This window comes from Onychostoma macrolepis, chromosome 15 (assembly GCF_012432095.1).
Source record: "Onychostoma macrolepis isolate SWU-2019 chromosome 15, ASM1243209v1, whole genome shotgun sequence".
Taxonomy (NCBI): Eukaryota; Metazoa; Chordata; class Actinopteri; order Cypriniformes; family Cyprinidae; genus Onychostoma; species Onychostoma macrolepis.
This window is the reverse complement of record NC_081169.1, coordinates 20,503,631-20,527,539: the sequence shown is the minus strand read 5'-3', so window position 1 is coordinate 20,527,539 and position 23,909 is coordinate 20,503,631. Positions and strand designations below refer to the sequence as shown.

The window sequence follows — 23,909 nt, the reverse complement described above, 5'->3', positions numbered from 1 at the left end:
TTCCACTTCGCTGCCCCACTGCGGGTACGTCGGTGGTTCCCCTAGTCCTGCTTGTTCGGTCGCTGGGGGCCTGGCTAGCGCTCCCCAGACCGTCTCGCTGGCTCACGAGAACCATCAGACTCGGCTATGTGATTCAATTCGCTCGGTGCCCTCCCAAGTTCAGGGGCATTCGGTTCACCTCTGTTCTGGACAAGGATGCTCCTGTCTTGCGTGCAGAGATCGCGGTCCTACTGGCGAAGGACACAATACAGCCGGTCCCTCCAGCCGAAATGAGGTCAGGGTTTTACAGCCCTTACCTCATCGTACCCAAGAAAGGCGGTGGTTACACCCAACTTGGACCTGTGCTTTCTGAACCAGGCCCTTCACAAGCTCCCATTCGGGATGTTGATGCAGAAACGCATCTTTCAATGCATTCGTCCTTTCATGTCTCGATCCTCCCTCGCCACAGACAGTTTCTCCAGATGCCTCTGCCATGGGCTGGGGTGCCATGTGCAATGGGCATGTGGCTGCGGGGCTCTGGACAGGGCCCCTACTGCAGTGGCATGTCAATTGCAAGCATGTACTGATCCGGACGGACAACACTGCAACTGTTGCGTACATCAACCACCAAGGCGGTCTACGCTCCCGTCGCATGTCGCAACTCGCCCGCCATCTCCTCCTTTGGAGTCAGAGGCATCTGAGGTCGCTTCGCGCCGTTCATGTCCCAGGCGAGTTAAATCGTGCAGCTGACGAGCTCTCACGTCAGCCCGCCCTTCCGGGGGAATGGCGACACCACCCCGAGACAGTCCAGCTGATTTGGAGACACTTCGGGGATGCCCAGGTAGACCTGTTTGCCTCCCCGGACACGTCCCACTGCCAGCTGTTTTACTCCCTGTCCGTGGGGATCCTCGGCACAGAAGCGCTGGCACACAGCTGGCCTCGGGGCCTACGCAAATATGGGTTTCCCCAGTGAGCCTTCTCGCACAGAACCTGTACAAGGTCAGGGAGGACGAGGAGCAAGTCCTTTTGGTGGCGCCATACTGGCCCAATCGGACTTGGTTCCCAGAACTGATGCTCCTCACTACAGCCCCTCCTTGGCAAATTCCTCTGAGGAGGGATCTCCTTTCTCAGAGAAGGGGCACCCTCTGGCACCCGCGTCCAGACTTGTGGAATCTCCACGTGTGGTCCCTTGAATGGATGCGGATGTTCTAGGTGGGCTACCTACAGCGGTAGTAAACACCATCACTTCAGCTAGAGCCCTGTCTACATGACACGCTTACAGGCTGAAGTGGAACCTGTTCGTCGATTGGTGTTCTTCCCGCTGGGAAGAACCCCGTAGATCCCCGATCGTGGTCGTGCTCTCTTTCCTGAAAGATGGGTTGGAGCGAAAGCTCCCTCCACCCTCAAAGTGTATATTGCCGCATATCACGATGCAGTAGGCAGCAAGTCCGTTGGGAAGCACGACTTGGTCATCAGGTTCCTCAGAGGGGCCAGGAGGTTAAATCCTCTGCGCCCTCATCTGGTACCCTCTTGGGATCTCCCCTTGGTCCTGACGGCCTTGAGGGAGGAGCCCTTCGAGCCTCTGCAGTCAGAAGAGCTTAAGTTTCTGTCGTTAAAGACAGTGCTCCTCATTGCATTGGCCTCGGTCAGGAGTATAGGGGACCTGCAGGCATTTTCAGTCGACGGTTCATGCCTAGAATTCGGACAGGGTAAGTCTCATGTTGTCCTTAGACCCCGGCCTGGATATTCCCCTCTACGGACTGGATACGTGCGCTTTACTGCTTCTCAGTTCAGTTCCCCTTGACGAACCCTGTTGAAGTTCCTCCCTCACCCTCAGCAGTAAGGCGTGGCGGAGCGCTAGACGCCAGGTCCAGCACTTGTGTGTTTGCCCAGGGTCAGCCCTTGTGCTGGGCTAGTTGCCCGTGTGTAGTGATTCCTCTTCGGGTGATCCTACATGAGTATTCTTCCATGGTAAGGCTCCCCTAACGGCAAGCCCATGTCTTTCCCTGGCAGAGACCTTCTGCCGTTTCTACTGTGTATTGATCTCACCCCAGGCTGGCTGAGTCTACCTCAGAGACTTCCATATGTAGTACTGCTCTTGGCCAGTCCATATGTGTAATCTCCACATGGTACCTCCTTATGCAGGATGTGGCTTCTGTAGAGTTCCCCTACTTGGGTACGCTTTCCCAGTGTTATCCATACCCACTGTACGGAACAGCAGTGGCTCTCATCTCTGCCTAAACCCTGTCCTATCTTCCGTCCCAACTGGTGTGTGGGGAATTGCCGGCTTCCGCAGGGCACTGGAGGGGGTCTGCAATAGTGGTGTTTTCATAGGGATCCCATTTACGTCAGTCACTGACGTAACGTCGAACGTGACTGACTGAAAGGGAACGTCTCGGTTACGTATGTGACATTACATCCCGTCGCCACAGTTGCTGTACCACCACTGTACGGCTGGGGCACACAGTCTCGGCTCCTCAGCGAAAAACTGTTGTGCGTTTGCACGCGCTCTCCTTTTATACCTGCACTGCGGGGCGGGGTGCGCGTGACGAAACACGCACAGCAACTGTCATTGGCTTGTTTTGTTAATACTCGAAGGTGATTGGGCTCTCGGGCGAGATCCCATTTACGTCAATCACAATTACCTTCCTCATTTGATCCCTATTTATTCTCCTTGTGTTTGCAGTCCTGTGGCGGTTCGTCATCGTATGCAAAATTGAGTCCTCGCTTCATCCCTCTACCCAAACCATGACAGAAAGTGGTTGTTTTTTATCTTTCTTTCTTTCTCTCTTTTTAGCCATTTCCTTTTTCCAGTTTAAAACCAAAACTGAAGCAGACCACAATGAAAACCAAAAATTCAAAGTTAAATAGACCAAAAAAAGCAGGGTCTGGCTGCAGACATTCACTTGCATTTTCAGACTTGCACTCTCAGACACCTGCACTTCCGCAAGTGACGTCACTTGAAGTCTTTTTTTGCAGATTAAAATTAAAAAATAATGAATAAATAAAATAAAAAACACTGCAAGTGACCTCACTTGCAAAAGTGCAGGTGTCTAGGAGTACAAGTCTGAAAATGCAAGTGCATGTCTGCAGCCAGACCCTATTGGAAAAAGCTGCATTCTCCCTAAAGGGTTAGCGAAGTTAAAATGTTATAAAAATGTATTTGACTGTGCTGTACTGTAGGTCTGTTGTGTTTGCACAATGCAGAAAACAGTATGCCTTTCTCTTACAAAACAAAAAAAAAGCCATGTAGCATTGAGTATAGATGTTTAATAAAAGACATTATGCATATATGCCTTGAAAATTACATTAACATTTGACATTTGTGCATACAGTATATAGATATCATACCTAAAAGTGACCAAGAATATATTTATTGTGCATTTAGGCCCAAAGCATGAAACAACACCCTTTCTTCCAACAATTAACTAATGAGAATCCACTAAAAGGTTGAATAATAGCTATTTCTATATAAATAAAACATATCTAACCCACGGTCTCTTTTGGACTGTTTTGGACTAAGATAGATTGCCCCAAAGAAACCAGTGATGTAGGCCGACATATAAATGATAACAATAACCACTTATTCATATTGTTTTAACATGTTTCTTTGATCTAATCAAAACCCATTGGATATAAAGCTTTAATATTATGTTTTACCATGCATGTTAACATATGCACTTTTCAGAAATGTGAAAATGTTATAATTGTGCACACAAAACACACACACAGATATCAACATATAAAAACAAACAGTTTACAGGAACATATCTTCAATGATAATTTGTTTCATACCTGAGGTCTCTGAGACTCTCCAAAAGAGTAATACATTGTTCATGGATGTACCAGTGTGAAAATGAACAGTATGATAAGTGAAGTAAATGTATTTTAAGTGCAGTTTCTTGTTCTTAAAAATGCCTAAATGGCTATAGTTATTATATCCCTTTTAGAATTAATCATAACACTACTAATGTAAAGGGTTTTGTGGAATCTCTTGGCATAAACAGTAACAAAAATATATTTTACAAATATTTTACATTTTAGTGATTTTCCTGCGTATAATTTTTAGCAGATTATTTCGTAATTCATGACTGTTCAATCCATAAACTATTGGATTCAGAAGTGGAGGCACTAGAAAAATGAGCATTCCCATAATCTTGTGCAGATTGGTATTCGCATTTGAGAACCTGTGTGACAGAATGGTGAAACTTCCAACAACCTCATACATGATGAAAATGACCAGTTGGGCAACGCAGGTGTTGATGGCCTTATTCTTTGCATCAGACCTACTTTTGAGCAAGCAGGTAATCAAAATCTTCACATAGGAAAATACTTGAATGGAAACACTAATAATCTGCATTATGGCTGTTGTAAATAAGCCAAACATATTGTTAACTATAGTATTACCACAGGCCAGCTTAACAAGAGAAGGGTTATCACAAAATACATTCAAAATGTTAGATCTGCATCTATAATTCCTTCCCTGCAAAGAAAACAGCAAAACAATGAAAAAAAAGTCAAGGCCCCATAAAAACACAACAATTCCCATCACAAACTTTGGTGTCATGAGAGCATTATATCGCAGAGGCATGCAAATGGCAATATAGCGATCAAAAGCCATGGCTGCCAGGATGAACAAAACACCACCCCCATACATGTGGAGCAGAAAACCCTGGAGCACACAGAGGGGATAGTATGTATTATTGGTTTCCGTTACAATGTCAGAGAGAACCTTGGGAAGCATGGAAGTAATTCCCACAAAATCATTCAGAGGGAGGCTGAACAAAATGAAGTAAATTGGCTTGTGGAGACTTTGTGTCAGAAGAATGAGGAGCAACAGGGTCAGATTACAAAAAGCACCAAACATGTAGATGAACATGCCAAAGAGAAATATGGGATATTTTGCACCTGGAGGGATGGAAAATGGATCCAGGGTCAGCTCAAAACTGACTATGATGGAAAAGTTCTCCATTATGACGCTGGAATCTGTGGAATACAAGAAAAATGATAGTATGTTTACATTCATATCAATAAAACCCCAAATTTCCGTTATTGAATTACTCACTCACTATTACTCACTTCATTCGCTCTTAAAACCTCTACCAGAACCTCAGTTAAAAGAGACTACAGTTTGTTGATGTTGTCTTCTACAAATTCAAGTTGAAACTCTCTTATATAGATAGTCATCATACTGAGATCATCCACATTATATCCCCTGAAGATGAATAATGCATAATACTTGTCTCAAATATGACACAGATTCTCAAACAGACTTGACATACACATACATACCACCAGGGGCAGACTTAACATATATGCTAGGTAAGCGGCCATCTGATAATAGCCAATCACAGACATATGTTGGTTTCTTGAAAGCAATGACCAGAAGTGTTTAAGTTAGAATCCACTCACCGTTCAAAATGCTGAGTTTTCGTAAAGTGCTGAGTTCTGGCAAGCTCGGGAATCCTCTCATTATAACAAAGTGTAGATATGATGTAAATAAGAGATTCATTGTGCAGTGTAGAGAAATTATTAATGGAATGTCATGAGATCACAATGAACTGAAGTGAGTGACAGCTTTAAGTGATTGTAGACAGAGCGCTCTTTGCACGCATTCTAGGCTGGAGACTGTCTGACTGTCTCAGAAAGGAGATATTCACCTCAGTAAAGAAAGTATTGTGTTTTAAGTCATAGTATTATTAATCTTGATGTTTCAAAATGACTCTCTTTTGTGCTTTTCCTAGGTGAGCCAGTCCGAACGAATGCAAACGAATATAAATGCACGAATGCAATGACTGGAGATTTTCACTAATAATAGATTATACGTTTGCTTCTCTGTAAACCCTACTATTTGCCTTCAGAACACCTGGAAAATGTAATGAGTTGCATGGGATAATTTTATGTTTGTAAAAAGACTGAAAAAGTTTACAATTTATGAAATGGACAAGTGCAAGCTTTTTTTTTTCATTGATAATATCTTCTTTTGTGATCCGAAAAAAAAAATAAGGTAGCCCAATATGGCTTTAGGACAGCATCAGGTTGACTAATTACTGCTTGTGAAGGGATAAATAAACTATAAACTATGAGGGTGAGCGAGCAAAATAATGGTTAGATGTAAAAGAGCACAGTTATTGTGTTGGGGCCCCAAATCACTAAGTCCGCCCCTGCATACCACATATACTAATTAATTCTAGCACTGAAAGATCTGTGCACATCTGAAATGTGTTTCAGGAACATGCTTTAATAATAAAAAATTATAGGGCCAATGTTAAATTTATGGTGGTGTCAGTCCTCTGTAGTGTGTGTCATGTGTTCCCGCCTCTTGTGTCCATATTTGGTCTTGTTCCTGTCTTTGTTAAGTGTGATTATTAGTTAAGTCTTGTCCAGCTGTGTTTAGTAATTATCAGTGATTGTCATGTGTATTTAGTTCCTGCCTGTTTAGTTAGTTTTTGTGTGGTCTACTCGTTATTCCCCGGTGTTCCTGTCTGTGTCGACCTTCCCTTGTCTTGCCCTGTCCGTGTCGACCTTCCCTTCCCTTCCCTTCCCTTCCCTTCCCTTGTCTTGCCCTGTCCTGTCCTGTCCTGTCCTGTCCTGTCCTGTCGTCATGATTAAAGACTATTATTTTGAAGTTTATCCTCGTCTCCGTGTTCCTCATTCATCCCTGCTGTGTGCACCGTGACAGAAGACCAGACCCAAACAGTATGCTCAACTCGGTTTTGTTTATATTTTGCTTAGCCTATCATTTTAAATGACAGATGTCAAATTTATTTATTTATTTATTTTTCTTCCGCGACACTTTTCCTAGGCTACTGTGTTTACAGCAAGATGTTAAACGAATTTAGTATTTTGACAAGACGAATAAAATTATAATAGGCCATTTTTGTACAACCTACATCTTGTTTTTTCTCTGCGACACTTGTTCCTATATTGTGTTGTAAAGGTTAAACGAATTGTATCCTGACAAGACGAATAAAAATAAGGAATACAGTTTTTGTACATTTTTATTTTCTCTGTGACACTTTTTTCCCCTACTGTGTTGGCAGCAAAATGTTAAACGAATTTCGTGTCTTAAGACATAAAATTCGTTTAACATTTTGCTGTGAATAAAAGACTTCACAAGACGAATAAAATAACAAATACAATTTTGTGCAGACCATATTTTTATTTGTTAGCCTATCTGTCTTTCTTTCAGTAGAGGAAATTTAAATGTGTGATTCTGGAAGCGAGATCTAAATTTAGCGGGAACGGTCGGGTCGGGAAGAAAATTATTCAAAGTGGACAGCGGGTGAACAAAGAGTAAATATATCGCGGGAGCAGGCGGGTGCGGGATATAACTTTGCGGGAGCGGGACTTAAAAAACAGTCCCGCGCAGACCTCTACTTCACGCCCTCACGTCCCTCCCTTCACATGCACCTGGAAGTGCATGTGGCAAGCCCGCCTGGAGCGCATATGGCAAACCCGCCTGGAGTGCAAGCCCGCCGGCCGCCGCTGACTCCAGTCCAGTACAAGAGTCCCTGTGGATCGAGTCCACATGTTCCGGCCAGGAGTGCCGGTTTTGTCTTTTAACAAACCTGTCATGTCTTGTCCATGGAGACTTGTCGAGGGCCGGCGGCTCCTTTAGTCATGGCCGTGGAGGCCATTCCCAGCCGCCTGCCCCTCCTGTCGTGGAAGTGGAGGCGGTTGCTGAGGGACCCTGTGAGGGCCCCTGACTCCTTGTCATGCCCAGAAGAAGCCTCAGCTTCCGAGCTAGCCCAGGAGGGCTTCCTGTTCCTGTGGGCTGTCCTGTCTGTGTGTCTGGCCTGTCCTGTCCCTGTCCTGTTCCTGTCTGTTTAGCCCTGGAGGGCTATCCTGTCTTGTCCTGTCCAGTGTGTTTGGCCAGTGTCCTGTTTGTTAAGCCCCGGAGGGCTCCTGATACCCCCTAGATTCCCCAAGGAAATTTGGGGGGGGGTAGTAGAGCTCTGCATGGAGTGGCCGGGCCGAGGGGACCGAGGCCATGGCCACAAAGACCATCCGCCATGGCCTCCTGAGCTCCCAGCCCTGCCATGGCCTCCGTCTGTCTGTTCCGCTCTGGAGGTCCCCGTCCTGTGTTCTGGTCTATGTCTGTCCTGAGGGGCCTCTAGAGTGCCTTGCCTTGTCTTGCCCTGTCATGATTAAAGACTATTATTTTGAAGTTTATCCTCGTCTCCGTGTTCCTCGTTCATCCCTGCTGTGTGCACCGTGACAGGTGGCTTTAAAAGGTGTTATTTTTTCCTTGAATAGAAAAGAGGATTTATTGATCCCAAAAGGGGATCTTGGGATATTGCAGTCATTATAAAACAGACATGCTGGCAGCTATGATAGCAAGGCTGTAGGGCAATATAGGCCCTCCAGTAAAAGAAATATGGGCTTGTGTGCCATTACTGACATGCACTGAAAAAAACGAAAACCTAAAAAAGGTAACTAAGGATACATTACACGACAGCAATGTAATAAAAACAGAAAAGTTTTGCCATTTTTTAAAAGTTTCACGTACAGACGACAGTATTGACAAAACAATCCTCATTTACACGGATTTGTGAAAACAACTAAAAACGCTGTATTATGCATTCCAAGCCAGTAGTTGGTGATGTCACTTTCTAAAGGAACACTGCGCACCTGCACATATACGTATTCTTAAAGTATTCATGCCTACAGATGGAACATGTGGTACACATAGCATGACATCACTGTTTTCACAAATTCACATTTTTGAAGTTTACAGAGACGATAACAGTATCGTTTTCAAAAACTTGCACTTTGAAACATTTTTAAAAAATGGCATTTTCATCCCCCCAAAGTGCTGTTTTCTTGTAAATGAACGGTCAAAATGAATAAAACATCTTCCATTTTTAGTTAATAACTGTGCTGTGTAAACCTAAATACCTAAATTAACTAGTTTTATCCAAGTTAAAAATGTTATTTAATATCATCAAATTGATCAAAATACATTAATTTACACAAATAAAATTCATTTTATAGGTTAAATCAGATGTGTGGATGTTTCCAGAACACAAAGCACTGTAGAATTCACTGTATTTAAAGTATGTAAAACTCTTTAGTCTAAAAAATGTCTACATACACTTTTGAATGTCTTCACTTAGAGGTCTAATCATGTAATTTTAAGAGAACAGATTTTTGATGGTAACATTTGAACTAAATTTATACATTGTAATTCAACACTTAACATTGACTGGTACCTTACGTTCACTGCACTAATAACAGTTGCACATGCATGTGTTTATTGGTCCATTGGGACTTTTAGTAGGCCTATGTCAGTCTGACTATTGAGATCTGGAGGGATTTCGTTAATGGCGTCCACTTGGTTTTGTCACATATAATAAACAACTTGATAATTAACTAATTGTGTTGATGTTGAGAAGTCAATATGAACAATGCCACTAATAATACCTTTGGGATGCCGAGCTTGACTGTAAGTTGTTGTTTTGTTTTTTTTGTATTTAAAAATATACAATGTTTGAATCACAATAACTTTAAAAAGAAAAGAAGGTGCACATGATAAACATGCCCTTAGTAGGTCCACTGTTTAAATATGTTTGTTTTCTAATAATAAGTCATTTATGGTGTGTGTGTGTGTGTGTGTGTGTTTTATATATATATTTCAGAAGTTTCAGAAATGAACGTCTAACTAACACACACCCAGCAACATTAAAAACATTACATTTTAGACCTGGCCATTTAATTATTAGAAGAGTAGGCCTGTATTTATGTTGTGTTGTACATGAGGGTTCTTCCCCTCAAACTGTATTTTCAGTTCAATGTCATTTTAAATATCCAGTCTGAATCAAATAATGTTTGTGTAAACAGAATTGCTACAGAAATGATGTGTCTGACCTTTTTTGTTTGCATGTCAAATGACAGAAGCAGGCAGAACAAAGATTAAAATGCCAAGTATTCTTGTAGCGTCGCAAAACTGAAGTTGAGCCACTGATGTCACATGGACTGTTTTACCGATGTATTTACTACGTTTCTGGACCTGGGAACATTTCAGTTGTGTTGCTGTCTATGGAGTGTCAGATAGCTCTCCGACTTCATCAAAAACATCTTAATTTGTGTTCCGAAGATGAACGAAGGTCTTACGGGTTTGGAACAACATGAGGGTGAGTAATTAATGTCAGAATTTTCATTTTGGGGTGAACTAACCCTTTAAACACACATGCGTCAGCATGCGCATCCGCTGCAGACAGTATGAGGAGGAAAAGAATTGTTGAATTAAGTTGTTATTTTTGTTTTCTTTGCGCATAAAAAGTATTCTCGTAGCTTCATAACATTACGGTTGAATCACTGATGTCACATGGACAATTTTACAGATTTCCTTGCTACGTTTCTGGGCCTGGGAACATTTCAGTTGTGTTGCTGTCTATGCAGGGCCAGAAAGTTCTTGGATTTCATCAAAAATATGTTTGGAAAATTGAAAAATGGAAATTTGTGTTCCAAAGATGAATGAAGGTCTTAGGGGTTTGGAAGAACATGAGGGTGAGTAATTAATGCAGCTGCTTCAGGTATCTTTAACTTACTGTAGCCTATAAATTCATAATACCGATCTCACCATCTGTCAAAATGAGATTATTGTTTCTGTATAGCAACAAATATAGATTTTTTTATCATGGTACGCCTATTATTTGAGCAGACTTTCTAGGACACACATACGCATTTAGAATGATTATATGAACAGATTGGTTAGCATTTAGCATGGTCTATGGCAGAGTTTACTTGGTGTCAGGGCAACAAAATTCAATAAACAAGAAGTTAATATTAAGTGATTTAAATTGTTGAGCAAATATTGTCTTTTTGCTCTATTTCGCGAAACGGTTCTAAACAAAGCCATGTTGTGCATCTCTGCACTCAGCAGTGTTTCATTACTGAATGAATTTACCTTTTTTGAACGCCTTGAATCAGCGAATCATTGACCCATTCCTAAAAACAGTTTCTTACTTCCTTCCTGAATGAATCAACAGTTTTGAATGAATTGATTGAATAAATGACTGACTCTGGTTTGCTGCCACCTACTTGTAATTTTAGTATCATTTTTAGAAGTATCATTCTATTTTTTTTGTCATTTCATATTTCTGTGTTCTAAATTTTATATTTAAAACATTAATTTCAATCAGCGCCGATAGCCTCGTGGGCAGCGCCTCGACATGTAGCGTCGTTGCGCTTTGGGCGTCCCGTGTTCGAGTCCCGGATCGCAGACCTTTCCTGATCCGTCCCCCACTCTCTCTCTCTCTCCAACTTCGTTTCCTGTCTACCTACTGTCCTATCAAATAAAAGGCAAAAACAAATCTTTAAGAAAAAAAGAAAAAAACATTAATTTCATAATATTTATGCAATTTGTAAGTGCAAATTATAATTAATTATACTTGTCTCCTAAAGAAAAGAAAAGAAAAAAAAGCCACTTAGCCAATGTAACTTTTCAGCATTGCCTATTTTTTTGAAGTGTATCCTGTGTATCTCTGTGCTAAACCATGGATATCCACTCACTCTGCCCCTGGAATCAAACGCATTAGTTTGGTATTCTAGCACTTTGCTCTACTGATTGAGAATGCATTGTAAAAATGGAGCTTTAATAATTTGAATGTGATGGATTATCAACTAATTATGTACCTTCCTTGTAGGTGCGTTCAGATGTAGTATATAACATTTTTATTAACATCAAAGTGCATACAGCACCAAGTTTCACAGTTGAGGCAAATTCTGTAAACGCTGCTTTGAAAAAAACTGCTTTTTTATTTCTCTTGTGCTTGCAGGTTCATTCACACCATCAACCTTTGTGGCACCAAATGCACTGAAAGTCACAGATTAGATGGAATTCTGGAAAGAGAGTGCAAAGAAAAAGCATCAGCCTGAATCCCCTCTTGGTGTTTCTCATCGGAGTGCTTGTCAACTTTGACTGGCAATATTACTGAAATTTAACACAAAAACACAAACTAATTTTTACTGTATTATTTTATTTAGTTTAGTTTATTTAAATTTTTTGTAAGGCCTGTTTTGCTTTTCAGTATGTGTACAGTATGTCTTGCCCAGGGGACTGTGGTGATGCCATTTTCTCAGCTAGTGCATCCTAGAGGTCAAGATTTTTAATTTGTACTTTTGAAAAGAAAATGTTCAACAATTAACGAATATTATCAGAACTAATTCTCATGAGTTATTGTGATTTTTATAGGGTTGGGGTGGTAAAAATCATGGATTACAGTGAGGTAAGGCATTTGGATTGTTTTTTACATGTAAAAAATGTTTAAAATAAATGAAAATAAACTCTGTAGTACTGATACTGTAAATGACAATACGGTAATAATACTGTAGATGAAAATACAGTAAGGACATTATAGTACTGTAAATGAACATACAGTAATCCTACTGTAACCAATTTCACAGTAACTTACTAGCATCCATCTGCCAGTAAGTTACTGTAAAATTTACAGCAATCTCTTTACAGTGTACCTTTATTTTTAAGAGTACCGGTTGGACTCCAGTCCATGTCCCAGTAAGTCAATCTTAATATGTCCTGAGTGTGTGTGCAGTCCACTTCAGCTTGGATAGTTAAATATGGCCTTGAAAATATAGTGATATCTGTTATACTAGGCCATTGCTTCATAATCTAATCAAGTGTCATCCCCAAAACTGCCTACATTTATCCTTATTTTTGCTGTAATTGTGTAATTATTAAGAAAGAAATAGAAATGATCTACATATTTATAAGGTATCTATTTTAACTCAATCAGAAGATTAAATATGAGGCTACTGCAAATATGAATAATATTAAATACCCTGGCATATATTTACTAAGCCATTGAGACTTTTACCAACGCCAGACCATTTCATCACCTTATAATGTCTGATTGATGAGACCTGTGGGAGAGTCTATTAATGGTCTCTAGTTTTGTTTTGTCATTTATAATAAACCCTTTGATAATAAACCTCTCTTGCTTCAAGAAAATTCACCAGTTATCCAACACCTCAACTACAAACACTGTTGCTAATAAAACCTTGGGGATTTATGTCACACAGCCACTTGCAAGTGCTCATCTTTGAATCATAACCAAAACATCTTAAACAACGAGACTTTCTTACCAAGTAAGAAACCAACAGTTTTTACAGTTTTGCTTTTATTAAATATTTCTATCATGAACTAGGACATATCATTGTCAGACCTCTGGCTTCAGTTAACAAATTTGATTGTAATGAGAATGCAGAGCATGAACAAATTTAGTGAGTCACTGAACTATCTCGGTTACATATCGATAATTCTGAATCAATAACACCATTTTATTGCACATTGTGGACATCTTTCTATAAGTCTGATTCAATTAATACATTTTCTTCGTACATTAGCATAGAACTCCCTGACCTTGATTTGAGAGTGTCAAATTAGTTACACACATAAAATGTGCCCTAATGTGAAACACGTATAGGAATGCAGAATTCTCTAGACTTACAGCGGGTAAAATAAGTATTAAACACGTCACCATTTTTCTCAGTAAATATATTTCTAAAGGTGCTGTTGACATGAAATTTTCACCAGATGTCGGTAATATATACAAACAAATAAAACAAAACAAATAATTTCAGAAATTAAGTTATGTGTAATAAAATGGAATGACACAGAGAAAACGTATTGAACTGCTGAAATTGATTTAATACTTTGTACAAAAGCCTTTGTTGGTAATGACAGCTTCAAGACGCCTCCTGTATTGCTCAGGTGTGATTTTGGCCCATTGTTCCACACAAACAGTCTTCAAATCTTGAAGGTTTTGTGGGCCTCTTCTATGAACTCTGATCTTTAGTTCTTATTTTCAGTTGGATTCAAGTCAGTTGATTAGCAGCTTTATTTTCTTTTTCTGAAACCAATTGAGAGTTTCCTCCATTTGTCATGCTGAAATGTCCACCTTTGTTTCATCTTCACCATCCTGGTACTGTAGGTGTTGGGACTGAACCAGCTCATTTTCATTTCCACTGACTAGGGGCAGGATTGCTTTCTATACTGAGATTTCAGCTGGTGTCTTGGCTTTCCATGCCTTTTTGCACCTCCTTTTCTTCATGTGTTCAATACTTTTTCCCTGTGTCATTCCATTTTATTACACATAACATAATTTCTGAACTTGTTTGTTTTGTTTTCTTTGGATTTATGGATTACTTGGGTTGTTACCGACATCTGGTGAAGATTTCAAGTCAACAGCACCTTTAGAAATATATTTACTGCGAATAAAATGTGAGTGTTCAATACTTATTTCACCCGCTGTATATCAATGTACCATGAAAACACTGACCCTACTGGGACTAAAGACCAAAGAGGAAACATATTAATTAAATCTGTGAAACACTGGTCAAGGGAAAGCTGCGGTGAGTTAATTATGACTGTAGAGACCAAGGGCCTGAATTGAGTAAGTGAATTAAGCCTCAGGTCACTTTAAATGTTGTAGAGTTACTGGTAGCATAGCCCAGGTTGCCCCTGCTGGTAGAGTCTGTAACTACACTTACACATCTGAGCCCAGAAAGCATCTTTTTACTTTGACACCAATTAAAACCAGCCATGTGCTTTGATAAAATGATTTTTTTTGTTTTATTCATAACTGATTGTTGGAGTGGCTTCTTAGTAATAGTGTAAAACAAACTGTTTTTCCTGTCTGCTGCAAGGAGTCATACAGAGTGATCAGTCACATGTTTGGCTCAAAAGATGTTAGCGATTATGAAGTAAAGATGGCAGCATTCAAGACATTTACCAGGCCATGTCTGCAACTGAGTTGAATAGGAATGCAAACAAATTGCCCTGTCGAAGTACATTATACCTCTGTGAGTTGAATTAATTGTTTCTCAATGTTAAAGTCACGTGCATTTATACAGTGAGTGCTGCATGTAGGCCTGTAAACAGTTTGAGTCTTAATTTATGGAATTTCTGAAAAGACAGAAAAAATAATGAACATTTGGATCATTTCAAGAATTGTAGGGAGGATCGTTTTACAAGGAAAAGCAATTCATGACTTCATTAAGTCAGTTTCTGTTGCGGTACTTTCAGTAAGCCTCTTGAGTGCATTAGAGTCCAGGGAACACAATAATTGGCCCTCTTGGATCTCTTGGCCTGCATTGTTTTGTTGTTACTGTATCTTTTTGCAGCAAGATTATTGCCATAACTGTTCCATATGACTGAATGGCATTTCTATCAGACAAACAATTGTAATGTAAAAACAAAAGTATGAATATAAAATAATTTAATAATAAAACTAACAACAACACTGTGTAACATCAATAGACTTGAAAATGTATGCCTCAAATTATTCAAACATTCAAATTGTAAAAACAATTCAAATGTTCAGCCTGACAGTCATAAAGGGTGAATCATAAAATATAAAAATGTTTGGATTGTACATTAATTCATCATTTGTGGTGATGTTTTCAATTGTTGTCAAATGTCTCAAAGAAGCCACCTTTTCTCAAAGAAAACATATGCCTATTTATTTCAGATTATTATTTTGACAAAATCTTCTGCTTATTAAAAAATGTATTTTTTAAAAACTACAACATTATACAATGTTTAAACCTTTATGCAATTTAATATTGTGGAATGTAATATCTTGCATTGACTAATATTCAACAATGATGTGAGTGGATTCTCTCATTCTTCAGCGTCCTCTAGCGGCAGTAGTTTGCTATTACAAGTCCGTTTTTGGCCAGGTTACTGGTGATTGTCTTGGGTTCACTCTTTTTTTCTTGCTTGTTAATATGAATTTCATGAAGTTTATAACTTTAAGTTTGTTTTGATTTTTTTAGTGATTAACTTGTACTGACACCGCAATAACCATGTTGGGTGGTTGGTACAATTTCATAATTCATGGACAGCTTTATGTCTTCATAATTTAGCAGAAATCAATATATTATTTTCTATATGCCATATCTCCCTTGTTGTCACTACTACAGGCCTGCAACTTTAAGAAACAGGTAATGGCCACTTTGTAACCTGATCAAGGCTTGAATAAATGATGGAGCAGTATCTGGGTTCACTATTGCCACGGTTGTTGCTGTTTGCATTTCCAAGGACAGAAACCAGCTGGACAAAGATAATCAAGCTGAAACACATTTAAACAGCATCCTGCTATTAATAACCCCAAGGATGAATCCTGAGTAGTAAGTAGTTTTGGCTCTCAAGATTGCTTGTCTACATTATTGCGGTGCTATTTTTTTTTTTTTTTGTTTACAGTACATTATGTTGCTAACAGTCGACAGACTTTCTTCAGTTGCAATGAATAGAGGAGGCCTCTAATTTGTGCCATTAATATTAGTATAATCAATTTTACCCAAAAATATTAGGTAAATAAAAATGCAGCTTAAATTGATCATGAATGCCAGTACAGTAACATGTTAGTAATATTATAATGTTTTTCTCAGTGACTACCTGTTCAAGTTGCTGCTGATTGGGGACTCTGGTGTGGGAAAGTCATGTTTACTTCTACGGTTTGCTGTAAGCTAAATATTTTACCCATTATTTTCTATTTAAAAGATCTTCAGTGAATCATTTAAAGTAGTTGACCCAAAAATGTAAATTCTTTCTATTATTTACTCACTGTCATGATGTTTCAAATCTACGATGGCGTTTTAGTGCCACGTTAAAAAAAAAAATGTTAAAATTTAAAATTACGAGATTAAATTCGTAATATTTCGAGAATAAATTCGAAATTATGAAAATAAAGTCGAAATATTATGAGAATAAAGTCGAAATTACGAGAATAAAGTCGAAATATTACAAGAATAAAGTCGAAATGTTTCGAAAATAAAGTCAAAATGTTTCGAGATTAAAGTAAAAATGTTTTAAGAAAAAAGTCGAAATGCTTTGAGAATAAAGATTAGTTATAATATATTGAAATAGGCTATTCTAGCCTTTTGCTCATGCAAATGGCCCGGATTGGGAGCACTGGGAGATATTCCAAATCTCAGTTTTCAAAATCTGTCAGTTTTATAGTGAAATACAAACAATATGTAGGCAATATTGCAATAATGTGTTTGTCAAGCGGCATGTGAGTCAATCATCTTTCCGATTACAATAACAAACGACGAGACATTATTTATTACTTTTTTGGGGGGGGGGTTTCATGCCTTATGATGTTCCTTCACTTTATATCTTGCTATAAACTTGAAATAATGAGCAAAAACACATTTATAATTTGCATTTCGTTATAAAACTGACAGAATTTGAAAGCTGAGCTGTGTGTAAAAGCAACAAAGCACAAATTTGTTGTGACTACTGGTTGGCTGGCGCGCTACAAATAATGAATGGAAGATGTTAAAGGGGTCCTCTTTTACAAAGTCTTGATTTTGTTTTGGGGGTGTACTAGAACATGCTCTCATGCTTGGAGGTTCGAAAATCGCATTATTTTTCACATAATTTACATTATTACAATACCTTTCTCCCCAGCCTGGCATAAACAGCTCGATTTTAGTTCCGGGTTTGATGAAGGCCCGCCTTCCGAAAAACGAAATGTGTGTGTCGTGGTTAGCTGTCCCAGTGCGTTGTGATTGGCGAACAGCTTAGATGGCGTTTAAAGTACTGCCCCGCCCCAAAGTTTGTCAATATTGCCAATATTATCAATTCAGACCCTGAGAATATAGAGGATCGCGCAGAACCTTTGCATGCACGGATATTGCAAGACAAGTGGTAACGTTATTGTTGTTGTTTTTTTTTGGCTAAATCATGTTTTAGATAGGATGTCAACAACAGCTTAACAATAACTGCATTTACTATGTACAGAAGTGCAACGGTAATATGTATTATGTTTATTGTTCTTTAATTCTAACATTATAACATGAATTGCAGTGAAACTGTTATACAGTTGAATTAATTTATACCATAGTCCCACAGACTTACTCTATTTGTGGCGGCATATATATGCAAATTAATTCTCTGCCAGCAGGAGGCGCTGTTGGAGAGGGAGAGAGCGAGGTTTCCCCGGTAACGCTGTACACAAAGCAGAGCTCCGCTCACAAACGCTGCTTTATAAGACATTACATACAAGATGAAATGAGAAAATCCAAAATTTTCTGAAGAAAGTCGGTTTCCTTCAGAAATACAGTGATATAAAAACACCCGCACCGGGTTTCGATTTTTAAACATGCAGTGCTCAACCAAGCGTTCTCCCCACCAGCCAACCATTAGAATTTCAGTAGGCGGGATTTATTTTAATGACATTCTAATGGACAATTTGTGATATCACAAATACAGGAAAACAACTTTGTAGTCCAAACGAGCCGTTCGTTGTAGTTCTTGAAAAGGGATTTTTTTTTAAACGAAATTTGGAGTGGACTTTGGAATTTGTAACTCTGTAGATCTTTTTATGCCAAAACATACACACTACACACTGACTAACATTCAAAAAGTGAAAAAGCATAAAAGGACCCCTTTAAGATAAACAGTTGTTCCTGTTCAGTCTGTTAATAAATATCATAGTCTTAAAATTAAGCCGTTTCCGCAAGTCCTTAAAATTGACATCCCAGTAAGATGATGCGGCCGCTCGGATGCAACTATAGAGCTTGGGAACCTACGTCACGCCGCGTCGGATTCCGCCATGTTTTAGGTCACGCTCAGAAGCACACAGCGTAAACAAATGCAAATCACCACAGAAAAAGCAGACCGCTTTACATTCATATTTTTTGAAAAACATCTTACATACACTTAGAATAAAACGGACTAATATGTAAATCTCTTTAAATAAATAAAAAATCGCTCTGTTGTTTGTCTGAGAGGCTGCAGATATTCATTACTAATCAGTCTCCTTCAATACAGTGGTACTGATATATGCTAACTGCTAAAACACTTACGACAATTGACCATGGTTTTACTATAGTAAACGTGTAGCGACCGTGTTTTTGGTGTATGTATTACCATTCCTATAACCACAATCTTATTAAATACCATGGATAAACTATGGTTAGAGTAGCAAAACCATGGCTAATTTTGTAAGGGGAGAATACACTACAGCTAGATCTCAAACAGTGGATCATTGTTATATCGTCATATTGCCCGGTAAAACTGCTTGGTATTAAGAGTTAAGTCATTATAGAGGTAACAGAACTTGAAGCTGCTTTGAAACAATGTGTATTGTGGATTCTATGCAAATAAATACATTGACTTGACTGAACCAAGTTGAAGAGTCCTACTAGGATGCCGAACAACGATGCGAGCGATCAAATAAATGGAGGAAACTTAATCCGTACAAAAAGTGGCCGGGTATTAACGAGCTGCCGCAAATAACATTTCCATACATGATTTCCTTCTATTTGTGGTGTGAGGGCTTACAATTTAATGCAAATCACCGTATCTATAATGTATTAAATCTACAGAGATAAATTAGTACTTAGTACTACACGGTATCAGTCAAAGTTGTGGAGACACTGGTATTGTTGTATTCTGTAACTCTTTATGTTTGTGATAGATGCTATGGGTTGTATATGTTGTCTACTGTCTTTTTTAAATCTGAACCTTGAGTCTGTAATAAAAGTTTGATTGATTGATTGATTGATTGAATTATAAAGCCACATTTTATTTTAGATGTTTACCATACAAGTTTCCGTTTAATTTTCATCTGAGTTCCGTAGTGAATGTAGACATATTTAATGTTTATGATTCAACTTAGATCGTTGGAATGATCAATTGCCATAGCCTTTATCATCAATGTCTGCAGGTAAAACCTCTGCTTTTTCGGCTTTCTAACGCGGAAAAAGCACGTTTTTCACACCGGCCGTGCAAAGGGATGTGGCAATTGATGATACAGTAAGCCTTAACCACTGCAACGCGATCTTAAGTAGAATAATATAAACATTAAATAATATAAAAAGTCTACATTCACTACCACTCAGTCTCCGCTGTAGCTCCCGTGACCTAAATTCCCAGAATGCATTGCCGCTGTGACGACACATTCCCAGACTCTACAGGCTTGTTTGAGATGCGCCTCGCCTCACCTGAAATGTAGGCGAGAGCAGGCGGCTGCAGTGAGGGGAGGAGTGAAATAAGCGCAGTCAAGACTGACAGTTCTGCCCTCTCAAAGTAGAACAAGATCAAACGAGATCAAAGGCAGATATTGCGTTATTCTCACTCAAATGCTGTGCTGCTGGTAAACATGATATGATATGATTTCAGTTCTGTTGCTTTTATATAAAAATAAATATGATGAACAAGACACAAAGTGCTTGCTATTTAATTCCATACGAAAGGCATATTTATCATTCATTTTTACTTTAATACAAACATGTATTTTACATTTTTATAGAAATATGACAACAGTCACATATCTCACACAGAGATCGCACTGTCATAGTGTTTGGAAATATTCATACATAATTTAGATACATAATCGCATGAAATCAGATTAAAAAAATAAAACACTTTAGAAGAGAACGCAGCATCACCGTTGTCTGAACCAATGAGCATTAAGCTGTGTCGTTCGGATCATTTTACTGACTCAGACCTTTGAGTCTCGTTCAGCAACATGAACGATTCTTTTTTCGAGTCATTTCGTTAATTTCGTTCATTTTAGCAAAATATAATTAAAATGTTACGTGCTACTTCCCTAACACATCTACTACTTATGCAAACGTTGATCACACTACAAACAATACAAACTATAATGCTATAAGAAACAGAAAAGATTCATCGTTTACCTGGGTCTTGATTAGCTCACCTCACCTCACCTCTTATCTGACAAGTGATGAACGAACGCCTCACACCCGATGACTCGGGAGGTGAACTAATCAATTCTCTTTCCGGCTCTGACTGCATAGGTTCGTGTATGAGGCTGTCACGTGATGAACGAACGACTCAAACCCGAAGACTCGAAACAGGTGAACTAATTCCATTACAGAACCTATAGGATGTTGCGCATGCGCGACTGAACGAATCACTCCCTGAGACGACTCGTTCTTCCCGAGTCACATTAAAGATTCGTTCAAAAAGAACAAATCGTTCAAGAACGACCCATCACTAGTGGAGAGCAACCATATTATGTCTATGAGAGCAACAGCCTCGCCGTCGCGACAGTTTTTTGGCACACGTCAGCATGACATCAGAGCAAGGCGGACGTACCTCGGACACTTTTCTAACCGGCATGCATCTCGCGGTGATCGGTTCTGCGCAGATTTTGCTCATCTCAAACAAGCCTAATATTCAGATCAATTCCGGTGGCCTGGCAACTTCTCCCGGTGCTCTCAATGCGGGCCATTTGCATGCGCAATATAGGCTATACTCTCAAAATATTATAACTTTAATTTCTACGATTTAAATTCTCGAAACATTTCGACTTTATTCTCATAATATTTCGACTTTATTCTCGTAATTTCGACTTTATTCTTGAAATATTACGACTTTAATCTCGTAATCTTAGATAATTTTTTTTTTTTTTTATGTGGCACTAAAACGCTGTCGTACAAATCTATGTGCCGGTTGTAAAAAAAAAAAAAAAATTGTTGTAAAACAAAATTTACATTGTAAATCAATGTAAAGCTAAATGGATTTTTTTATTTATTTATTTGTTAAGACTGTTATATGACACACAATTATTCTAACAGGATGACACCTATACAGAGAGCTACATCAGCACTATTGGAGTAGATTTTAAAATCAGAACTATCGAAATGGAGGGGAAGACTGTTAAACTGCAGATTGTGAGTATAGATATTAAAGACATTTATATACATTCATATTCAGACTTAGCTAGATGGTTTGTGTCAGGCTCTGTGTTGCTTTTTTTGTTTCATCTAATTATTAGATCTGTTTTAAACAAACGCTTGTGGAACAAAATCTATTTATGTTTGTAAAGTGACAAAAACTGATTAACCAGTCACTTAAGTGGTGGCAAAAAGTCCCTAAATGCTTGAAGGAAGAATGAAATACTCACATTTTCTTAGTATTTTTGCAAAAAAGCATATGTGCTGTGCTTTTTTGTAACATTTTTTCATGTTCCTCTGTCCTGAAGTGGGATACAGCAGGGCAAGAGCGATTTCGAACAATAACATCCAGCTATTATCGAGGGGCACATGGGATTATAATTGTCTATGATGTCACAGAGCAGGTAATACTTTTAAATATTACAAAATGTTATAACATTTTGGGTATAGAGAATGTATAATGAAGTACTTTGCTTTTACAGGAGTCTTTCAACAATGTGAAGCAATGGTTAGAAGAAATTGATCGCTACGCCTGTGAAAATGTCTCCAAGTTGTTAGTCGGTAATAAGAGTGACCTTGCCTCAAAAAAGGTGGTAGACTTTACCACAGCAAAGGTAAGCCCTCTGCTAATGCAAACTTATGGTTAAGTCTGTTCTACTGAAATGGCAGATCCAAGCAACTATTTTAACTTTCATTTGCACTGTTTACAGGAATTTGCTGAGTCACTCAAAATCCCATTCCTGGAGACAAGTGCAAAGAACGCAAACAACGTAGAGAAGGCCTTTTTAACAATGGCCTCTGAAATCCAGAAGAGGATTGGGACGGACAGCGTTCAGAATGAAGCTGTTAAAATGGGATCCAAAATAAACAGTGCCCCCTTATGGCCTGGTGGAGAGAAGTCAGTGGCTGAGGAGGTCAGCTCTTGTTGTTAGTGCTCAGTATCTTTTAAATTCAGGGTAATATAAATTAATATTTTTGTTTTTCATTTTATGCTTTTTCCTTCTTTTTCATTCTAAATGTAAAATAAGCCATTGATTTTATGTTTCCATGTTCTAATGAGCTACTGAAGGTGGTACATGCCTTTTCTGTAAATCATTTTCTGATCAAGCATGCATTGTTCTATTTTAAGTACTCTTTTCTCTTTTTGGTGATGGACAAAACCTATTAACATACACAACCGTTTAAAAGTTAGGGGTTGTTCAAAAATTGTTCAAGTTTTTGAAAGAAGTCTCTTATTCTGCATTTATTTGATGAAAAATATAGTAAAACAGTAATGTTGTGAAATATTGTTGCAATTTAAAATAATTCATTTTCTATTTTAATATATTCTAAAATGCAATTTGTTTCTGTGATGGGAAAACTTAATTTTCAGCAGTCATTACTCGAGTATTCATTTTCACATGATCCTTCAGAAATCATTCTAATATGCTGATTTGCTGCTCAAGAACAATTTATGACTTTTTGACAGTTGAAAACAGTTGTGTTGCTTAATAATATAATGTGGAATTTTCTGATACTATATGCCCTATTTTTAAAAGAAACAATACTATGAAATATAAGGGAAGATCAGCTTAAAATATATTTACTTTTCAATTTCTCAAAAAATAAAAATATATATACATTAAAAAGTAAGCTTTTTCTGAGTATCAAGCAATCTCTCACTGTGCATTGCATATACAGAAGCATTTGCACTGCATATCAATCTAAATAAACACTCAGATCAACCTAATGTGCAAATAAGTATTACATGCGCAGATAAAGCACTGGCCCAAGAGTTGTGCATGACACTATTATATGTGTCTCAGTGTCACAAAGAAATAAATAATAAATCATGGTCATTATCTCATGGATCTCATTGGAGAAAAAAACAGTCAAGTAATAATACAATTAATGAGATGTAATATACATAATGTGATGGTCATAATTGGACATTTAGCTGAATATATAATATTCATTTTTATGACATTTCAAAAAATTTTGAAAAGTGCGCATCTTGATTTATAATAAAAGCTCTAAAAGGGTTAAACTTTTTTTAGGTCAAGCATTGCAAGCATTTGAATCAAACACAAAATGGCACTGAACGTTACTACATGACAAAACAAGCTCAGCTGACAAGATCACAACAACATATTCAATCTCTAAAAAGGTTTTAGGCCTGTTTCACATATCCTGTGGGCTCATTTTGAGCTAAATACTCAAAATGAGTTATTGGATTACTATAATGTAGGAGAAAGACTCATAAAAAAAAT

The 23,909-nt window shown here is 38.4% G+C and overlaps 2 protein-coding genes across 4 annotated transcripts; one reads left to right on the top strand and one right to left on the bottom strand.

Annotated features, from left to right (window-relative positions):
- Positions 1-3,909: 3,909 nt before the first annotated feature.
- Positions 3,910-4,980, bottom strand: LOC131520754 (olfactory receptor 52B2-like). The gene has a single exon (XM_058745218.1). The coding sequence runs from the start codon at positions 4,949-4,951 to the stop codon at positions 4,013-4,015; it is 939 nt and encodes a 312-aa protein (XP_058601201.1). The 5' UTR covers positions 4,952-4,980; the 3' UTR covers positions 3,910-4,012.
- Positions 4,981-16,120: 11,140 nt separating this feature from the next.
- zgc:171927 (uncharacterized protein LOC100124616 homolog) lies at positions 16,121-23,318 on the top strand. 3 transcript variants are annotated; one of them, XM_058745449.1, is made up of 6 exons: positions 16,121-16,134; positions 16,396-16,468; positions 21,562-21,657; positions 21,969-22,064; positions 22,143-22,274; positions 22,371-23,318. In XM_058745449.1, the coding sequence occupies exons 1-6, from the start codon at positions 16,121-16,123 to the stop codon at positions 22,590-22,592; spliced, it is 633 nt and encodes a 210-aa protein (XP_058601432.1). In that variant the 3' UTR covers positions 22,593-23,318. The 3 variants fall into 3 exon arrangements, with proteins under 3 accessions (XP_058601432.1, XP_058601433.1, XP_058601431.1); XM_058745450.1 differs by lacking the exons at positions 16,121-16,134; positions 16,396-16,468 and adding an exon at positions 20,734-20,838; XM_058745448.1 differs by lacking the exons at positions 16,121-16,134; positions 16,396-16,468 and adding an exon at positions 20,941-21,113.
- Positions 23,319-23,909: the final 591 nt, after the last annotated feature.

Coding starts and splice junctions, on each gene's coding strand:
- LOC131520754 (XM_058745218.1), bottom strand. CDS start 4,951: ATGGAGAACTTTTCCATCATAGTCAGTTTTGAGCTGACCCTGGATCCA.
- zgc:171927 (XM_058745449.1), top strand. Junction 16,469..21,561: donor GTTTACTTCTACGGTTTGCT/GTAAGCTAAATA, acceptor TTATTCTAACAG/GATGACACCTATACAGAGAG. Junction 22,275..22,370: donor TAGACTTTACCACAGCAAAG/GTAAGCCCTCTG, acceptor CACTGTTTACAG/GAATTTGCTGAGTCACTCAA.